This window comes from Microtus ochrogaster, chromosome 2 (genome assembly GCF_000317375.1).
Source record: "Microtus ochrogaster isolate Prairie Vole_2 chromosome 2, MicOch1.0, whole genome shotgun sequence".
Classification (NCBI taxonomy): Eukaryota; Metazoa; Chordata; class Mammalia; order Rodentia; family Cricetidae; genus Microtus; species Microtus ochrogaster.
In genome coordinates this window covers 27,831,971-27,840,739 of record NC_022010.1, presented here as the reverse complement: position 1 = coordinate 27,840,739, position 8,769 = coordinate 27,831,971, and the positions used below count along the sequence as shown (strand labels likewise).

General features: G+C 40.4%; 1 protein-coding gene across 3 annotated transcripts in view; it reads right to left on the bottom strand.

The window, feature by feature from the left end:
- Positions 1-3,958: 3,958 nt before the first annotated feature.
- Rnf6 (ring finger protein 6) overlaps positions 3,959-8,769 on the bottom strand; it is a 13,910-nt gene continuing 9,099 nt past the window's right edge. For all 3 annotated transcript variants that reach the window (XM_005344694.3, XM_005344695.3, XM_005344696.3), the window contains exon 5: positions 3,959-6,712. In XM_005344694.3, the coding sequence (XP_005344751.1) occupies positions 4,971-6,712 (1,742 nt within the window). In that variant the 3' untranslated portion in view covers positions 3,959-4,970. The remainder of the gene's footprint in view (positions 6,713-8,769) is intronic.

The following is an 8,769-nucleotide window of genomic DNA, read 5'->3' as shown; positions in this document are numbered from 1 at the left end:
GGCTGGTCTCGAACTCACAGAGATCCGCCTGCCTCTGCCTCCCGAGTGCTGGGATTAAAGGCGTGCGCCACCATCGCCCGGCCCAATTTTCTTCCTTTTTACCACTACCTTTTATTTATTCTCATAGTTTTTCCAGCTAACTTGGATAGAGTGTTGACAGAGGTTTGGACAACTTTATCCACATAAAACCTGAGAGCCTGGGAAGGAATTCTAGACACAAAGGAACAGAGTTAAGCATGGCTTCTTGGTAGCAGCATTATCTCAAGTGGACTCTGCTAGTTTGCTAGAGGCAAGCATGTCTCATTTAAGAGATGCTTCCTGGGGCTGGAGAGATGGCTCAGAGGTTAAGAGAACTGACTGCTGTTCCAGAGGTCCTGAGTTCAATTCCCAGCAACCACATGATGACTCAAACCCATCTATAATGAGATCTGGTGTTCAGAACACTATATACATAATAAATAAAATTGAAAAAAAGAGAGAGATGCTTCCTGATTCAGCTTTAGGTGCAAAAACCTTGCAGCTCTTTTAAGAGGCCCTGCCACCAAACACCAAAATGGTGTTTATGAATAGCCAACCCATGCTTCTTGGTGGTGGCAGGGACCTTGAAACTCTATAGAGTTGTAGCATTAAACATGGCTCCCTCCAGTATCTCTGCCATGAAGCTAGACTCTCAGAAAGCTAAGGAATGGGGTGGATCCAGTCATCAAAGCCATGGCTTTAATTCTATCGCTTAGCAATTTAAAGACTCATGTGGTCAGAGAAAAGAGATATACAATAAAGATAGATTCAGACAAAAAGAAAAAAAAAACCCTAAGCGGTTTACAATGTGTTTAAAAATATATGTAGGCTTGGGAGAGAAAAGAAAAAGGATAGCTAGATGTGGTGGCATACACCTTTAATCCCAGCACTTGGGAGGCAGAAACAGGCAGATCTCTGTGAGTTTAAGGACATCCTGGTCTACAAAGTGAGTTCCAGGGCAGCCAAAGATGTACACAAAAACCCTGTCTCAAAATAAAGTAAAATAAAATAAAATAAAATAAAAGTGAGTTTAAAATAAAGCCACATAATGATGTAAAATACACAGAGAATCTGGATACTGTATATTATTATGTTGTCTTTGAATTGTTTGACAGCTGAGGAAGGAGCAACAGCTGCTAAAAAACATTTAATTATAAATGCTGCTGGATTAATACAACATATATATTTTGAAAAAAATATCCTGACTTCAAAATTTAAGTAAAAAGATATGTTACTTTGGTGAAGAGGTTTTGCTTTTGTTTCCACAGGAAATGAGAGGCTGTGGATTCATTCTGGGTTAAGAAAAATCAGGTTTTATCAAGGAAGAGCCCCTGAAAAATCTCCGATAGGAGCAGATGGCCCAGATGACCAAACATTTCAGAGGACCTCTGTTGGGAGTTTCCTCTGAGTTCTACATCCAGAACAGCCTCAAGAGTGTTGGCTGAGATGATCAAGCCTCACAGAATTTTTCAGTCGGGACTTGATCTTAATCTTAAATTTTAGCCGGGCGATGGTGGCGCACGCCTTTAATCCCAGCACTCGGGAGGCAGAGGCAGGTGGATCTCTGTGAGTTCGAGACCAGCCTGGTCTACAGAGCTAGTTCCAGGACAGGCTCCAAAGCCACAGAGAAACCCTGTCTCGAAAAACAAAAAACAAACAAAAAAAAAAACAACAACAACAAAAAAAAATCTTAAATTTTCTTTAGGTCCCCATAAGATTATCAGTGCCCCCAATCAGCAGGAAGTAGCCTAGAAAACTATACCCACATTCCCCCCAAAATGGATTATGGATGTTTGTCTTTGTTTAGAGTGTTGGTTACAAATTGCTATGGATAATGGTCAGGATAAAAGCTAAACAAAGATTAGAGTTCTTGTTTTGAAAAGAAAAAAAAGGAAACTGTGGGACAATGGTCTTGTACCCTGTAAAGAGTGGTCACTTGTATTGTTTAATAAAACACTGATTGGCAAGTAGCCAGATAGTAAGTGTAGGTGGGGCAACCAGAACAGGAGAATTTTGGGAAGAGGAAAGGCTCAGTCTGTTGTTGTTACCCAGATGTAGAGGAAGCAAGATGAGAATGCCTCACTGATAAAGGTACCAAGCCATATGGCTAACACCGACAAGAATTATGGGCTAATATAAGAATTAGTTAATAAGAAGCCTGAATAGGCCAACCTGTTTATAATTAATATAGGCCTCTATGTGTTTCTTTTGGACTGAATGACTGTCTGCCCTTAGGAAGGACACAATGAAGATATGTGTGATCTCTCTGAGACTCAGGCAAGATATCTAAACTGGTATCCCTGTATTTGTGATGTGTCAGGACTCTTTACTCCATTCAGGCTCTAGTCTCTCCAGGAATATGTGCTTCTCTCTACCTTTCACACTAGACACCAAATTTCTTTCTAGTTCTACTGCCATCAGACTACAAATGATGAGTGTAAGTGATAGAATCATGATATTTTGGTTTTTGTGTTTTGAGACAGAGTTTCTCTGTCTGTCCTGGAACTAGCTCTGCAGACTAGGCTATCCTTGTCTTGCCTCTGTCTCCCAAGTGCCGGGATTAAAGGCATGCACCACTGCTGCCTGGCTAGTCTGGGCGCTTTCACGTGTTTGTGCTCATCTGTGTGGAGGCCAGAGGTCAACTGAAGTGTCTTCCTCAACTGCTCTCTGCTTTTTGAGTCAGGATCTCTCACTGAATCAATTTGGCCAGACTGGACAATCAATGAGCCCTGGGGATCTGTCTGTCCCCCAACTCTAAGTATAGGCATGCTTCACTATGCCCAGCTTTTACATGGCTGCTAGAGACAAAACTCAGTTCCTCATGGTCTCCTGGCAAGCATGTTACTGACTCCAGAGCCCCAGGAGTGCCACTTTATTATAACACTTCCTTTATGGTTTGTTTCCATGTCTGTCCATTCTGCTGTGTCCCATATGTGGTACTAATCTTTTTTTTTTTTTTAAAGATTGATTGATTTTATATATTTGAGCACTCTATTGACTTTTTTGCCAGAAAAGGGTATCAGATCTCACTATAGATGGTTGTAAGTCATCATGTGGTTGCTGGGAATCTAACTCAGGACCTCTGGAAGAGCAGCCAGTGCTCTTAACCACTAAGCCATCTCTCCAGCCCTTTAATCTCTCCAAAGTAATCTTTAACCATGAAAAACTACCCCTTGGGGCTGGAGAGATGGCTCAGTGGTTAAGAGCACTAGCTGCTCTTCCAGAGGTCTTGAGTTCAATTCCCAGCAACTACATGGTGGCTTACAACTATCTGTAATGATATTTGGCACCTTCCTCTGGCATGTGGGCATACATGGAGGGATAATGTTGTATACATAATAAATAAATCTTTAAAAAAAGAAAAACTACCCTGACACTTGTCACTAAAACCATCAAGGGATAAATGTATAAATCTTGTCATACAACAGCTACAAAATGAAATAAAAATCTCTTAATTACTGATACACAAAGATCTTCAAATCTTTGACTCATGCCCCATAAACCCACAAAAGTTATTTACCCCAAAGTCCTAACTTTTACAAAAATTTTTCACTTTGGTGAATGCACTCTGTGTTATTTCTTGGCATCCAATTAACCTTATGAATTGAGCATAATCACTAACTATAAGAAAAGTTAAACATGGAGGCATTTCTAAATCTCTCAGGATTTGACATGAAGTATTTTCTTGTAGTCTGACAAAGTGGTACCACCCACACATGAAAGAGACCTGTGTCATATATTCATAGGAACATCCAAGTAAAATTGATTTGTTCCTTCTAAGAGCAAATGTCTTTTCCATGAAGACAGAGAGTTGTTCTGTCTGTCACCTAGTAAATCCTCAGCACCTGTCACTGCACTTGCCACCCAGTGTGGAATTAAGTATTTGGAGGTGAACAGTCACAGTGGAACAACAGAGAGAAACGAGTCCACACACGGTTTGTCGGGTTTACTGGTAGAAATAGACTTTTAATGCATACTTTGTGTTTATATAAACTCTATGTTCTTTTAAAGGCTTTTATTTTTTTGGAGCTTTTTGGCATCCAAATTAACATATTTTCTATGCATTTCACTATTTAATAGATTTTAAAGTATTTTAAATTTTAAAACTAAATTTGACAAATCAAGCATGCTGTAAACCCTAACTAACCCCGAGAAGTGTTTGTACTTCTGAAAAAGTGACAAAAAAAGAACTTAAACTATTCAACATAAAATTTTCCACATTCCATTTATGAATCAAGAAATACTAAGTTCATTATTATATATCACTCACTCTCTAGTAAGTCAGATTGTCAGACACGCTTCAGTAAACAATCTCTATTTTAACCTATAATTTAATTCACTTCCTCTTAGAGATGATCTTGTCACTGTTAACCCTGTGTCATATGCAGTCTAAGCCCCAAAGCTTAAGTAAGTCTCAAACTTGTAGTTTTTAGCATGGATATGTTCACCATAGTTACATATCTGCATACACACATACAGTGTGCTACGTGTTAAACTATTTCAAGTAACTTAAGTATATCTAGCAGACATTCAGCAAACAGTCTACAAAGACTTAGACAGTAGTGTCCAAACATAGCACTGAGCTGCAACTGGACAATCCCAGCCATACCTACTGCAGTATTGAAAGAAAGAATCATGAGTCCTAACATACTGAGTTGTGCAGATACAAAAGTGCTTAGCATGACAAAATTACCAAAATAAAAACATTTTGAAGGTTATTTGGTTCTAGCAATATTAACTATTCTTTACTTTTGGATAATTTAACATCTGCATATTTAAATTTTATATAAACAACCTCTTTGTAACAAGTTTTTAAAAAAAAAAGCACACAAAAAATAGTGCAAACTATAATCTGATAGGTTTTTCATCTTGATTACCTCACCACAAGTAACTCAAGAAGTGTTTTACTATGTGGCTCCAGTAATATACAGCACTGACCAGATCTTGTCATTTCATCCATTGTTTGCGGCCCCAAACTCTAAGACAGGCCGCCGGCACACAGGACAGGTGCAGTTCTCTGACAGCCAGCGATCAATACAATGAATGTGAAACTCATGCAGACACGGCAGCTGCCTGAGCTTGTTCCCAGCCACATAGTCACTGATGCACACACTACACACTTTACTCACTAACTCACTGTCAACCCCGGTTTGTTCATAGCTCCTGGTAGAAAGATTGTCAATCTGCTCTTTGGTTAAACCACGAACTGGATCATCATCGCCTTCATTCAGTAAGAAGAAATGAGCGAGGCGCAGAATGGGCAATGTTCCAGCCTCAACTACACTGTCCGCCCTCTCTAACTGCCTTCTATTCCTACTGCTACCGCTGTGGGCCTGTGGCGGGGTGGGATCACTCACATCTAGCATTTCAGCACTGTCTTCTTGGGCCCTCCTGGCTTGTGAGGAACCTCCACCCAGCTGACTACCGTTGTCAGCCACATCTACGTTATTCAGTTCTAGGTACAGCTCTGGTAAACGCTGATCATTTCTTTGATTCTCTGACTCGGGTTCCACCTCTGTTAGCGAACTCAGCTCTCCAAACCCAGTCATGATCTGCCTTAAAATTGACCGAAGAGCCACAAAGGATGGTTCAACCACCTCATTCTCAGAAATCCTACGAAGAGGAACTGTTATGGTACTCACATAGGTTCGGACACCTGAGCGCTCTAAATGAGAAATAGTTCTGTGAAAGCCCCCACTGTTGCTTTCAACTGTACTTTCTGCCAGCCCTGCCCTAGATCGGGTTCTATTTGCAATGCTATCCCTATCTCGAGTTTCTCCAGGACGAATCCTCCTGACTTGCAGGTCTAGAGTGATTGCTGGGTGACGCTGTGTGGCAGCTGAGGACCTGTTGGATTCTCCTTCTTCTACTGTTATTCTTGACACAAGTCTTGAGTTGGACAGTGGTGTGTAAACAGTACCTCTGCGTGCCCTACCTTGTTCTAAAAAGACTTGAGTTACACCTCTATGCCTAACAGACCTGTTCCTACCAGTTTGCTGGACTGGTCTACTCTGCCTTTGGGAATTATGATAAACAGTATCATTCTGTGTCTGAATTGGGGACCGGCTTCGACTCCTGAAAGCAGGACGTAATCTTATTGGCTCTAATCTTTGGTTTGTGTTCCTCACCGTAACATTACTTCTAGCCCCATTTTCCCAAATATGTGCTGCTCCAAACCGCTGTCGTTCCCTTTGCCTGAAATTACTACCATCTGACTGGTTTGTGTGAGTGTTGATAACATTAGTGTGATGGCCACTAACTCTAGGAGCTCCTCCAATTCCATTTCTTAACCTTCCCCGAGTTGAGAAGGATCCCTGCACTGACCTCTGACCCCTTGCACCACGCCTAACCCCTGGACCACTGGAGTCTCGACCACTGGAACTCATGGAGGTTTGGCTTCTCGTTCGCATAGCCACAGGACTAGATGATCTTTGCTGCCTGGGATCTCTGCGAACACCTGACAGAGGAATGTCTGTATAATCCTCCCCATTAGCTTCAGAGCCTCTGTTGTCAGGATTTATGTGGATTTCCAGGCTGAACCCAAACTCTCCACTGTTTGGGTTTGTTCGACTCACAGCTGTCCAACTTTGGTTCCCATTCTGTCCAGTTCGAGTCACATTTCCAGTGCGCCGAAAAGTGTTCAACCATCGTAGCAGAGAATCTTCATCTGAATTTTCTCTATGGTTTTCTGAGTCTAAAAAGTAAATCAGATCAACTTAAGGTCAAGTTCTATAATGATCAGACCTGATCTTTATTAAAACACTGCAAGATAGTTTTATTCAATTAAATATCTGCCTTATTTAAATGAATGAAAAAAATCAAACTTCCTAAAAGTGTATTAAAAGCACATTAGAGAAATTAGAATGCTGGGCCTATGATATGGCTCAGTGGGTAAATGCTGCCAAGCCTAACTGACATGAGTGGAAGCCCCAGAAACCACCTTATACAAATTGTCTTCTCTCTCTCTCTCTCTCTCTCTCTCTCTCTCTCTCTCTCACACACACACACACACACACACACACAATTGCACAATTATGTTTAAAGAAAAACTCTACTTTCTAAACTCAGGAACCTTCACCAGCTGACACCATCCACAAGGTCCAGCCCAGTCTTGTGTGAACCCCATAAAGCAATCTCTCCCCTGGGTCAGCTGTCCCACTATAGCCCAAGTGAGTAAGGCAATCTCTCCTCAACTGGGTTCCATCTCTCTCCTGCTTTGAGAACTCCCACCAGTCACCTCCATCCATGTAGCTGACCCAGCATGGATTTAGTAAGGGACCTCTTCCCCTCAGCTCAACCCCCTCAGAACTACCCTGGGTACTCAGACCATCTTGAGACACACAGAAAAAAACATCTAACAACCTAACTCCAGATGCCCAGGGCTTATTGCAAAAACAAACTATAGAAAAAACCAAGACAATGTCTGCTCAAAAAAATTAGCAATGAAGAGGACCACTTAGGACAAAATTTCAGGCACAGAATTCAAAAGAAGAATTAAACACAATCCAAGAGTTCAAAGAATTTGAAGAAGACAAGTCTAAGTATCTGAATGAACTTGATGAGAACAGGAATAAACATAGCCAAGGAAAACAATCACAACATGAAAATAGGACATGAAAAAGACTATTAAAATCTAATCTGAAATGAAGCTGGAAATGAAAAGTTAGGCGATTTAGATGACATAGTAACATCAGAACTTGAAGGCAGGCTAGAAGATTTGGATCATTCGTTCAAAGAAAATAAGAAATGGAAAAAAAGCATAAACAGAACATGTAAAATCTTTGAACATCATGATAAAAATCAAATTTATAAATTATGGGCATAAAAGAAAGATAATTCCAGGTCAACAGTACAGAAAACATTTTTCAATAAAATCTCAGAAGAAAGTGGGTAGTGGTTGTGCACGCCTTTAATCCTAGCACTTGGGAAGCAGAGGCAGAGGCAGGCGATCTCTGTGAGTCTGAGGCCTGCCTGGTCTACAGAGGGAGTTCAAAAGTAGGCTCCAAAGCTACAGAGAAAAACAAAAAACAAACAAAACCAAAAATCTCAGAAGAAAATTTCCCAAGTCTTGACAGATGGCCTTAAACAACAAGAGCAGAAGAGAAGCGACTATTATATTGCAGATAAAACACAGAGGAAGGGGTATTGAAGCTGCAAGAGAGAAGGCTCAAGTCTCATCTAGGCAGGCCCCACACAGAAATAGCTGGTTAGCGAATAAAAACCCTCAAAGACATTACCCAAGTTCTGAAAGATCATAAATGCCGGAATAGTAAAGCCAGCAAAACTCCTCTATAAATGAAAAATAAAAATGTTCCATGATAAAAACAGATTAAACCAATCTGTGACCATTAGGCTAGCTCTACAGAGGATACCAGAAAGAATACTTCAGACTAAAACACATTCCCCAGGTCACAGGAGATAAATAAATGATATCAGGAAATTAATCAAAATATGTCTAACACCAAAAATTCATCAAAAGGACAAAAATTAATATACACTATTCAATAATAAAGTTAAACTGGTCTTAATTCACTAGTTAAAGACTATCAGATTAAATTAGAAAACAGGATTCATCTTTTTGCTTCCTCAAAGAAATATGCCTACTCGTGAGCAACAGACATCCCCTTACGGCAAAACGATGAGAAAAAGTATCCCAAGAAAACAGAACTAGGAAACAAACAGGCAAAAAGCTGTAGCTACCTTTTTGTTTTGTTTTGTTTTTTTGAGACAGGGTTTTTGTTTGTTTGTTTT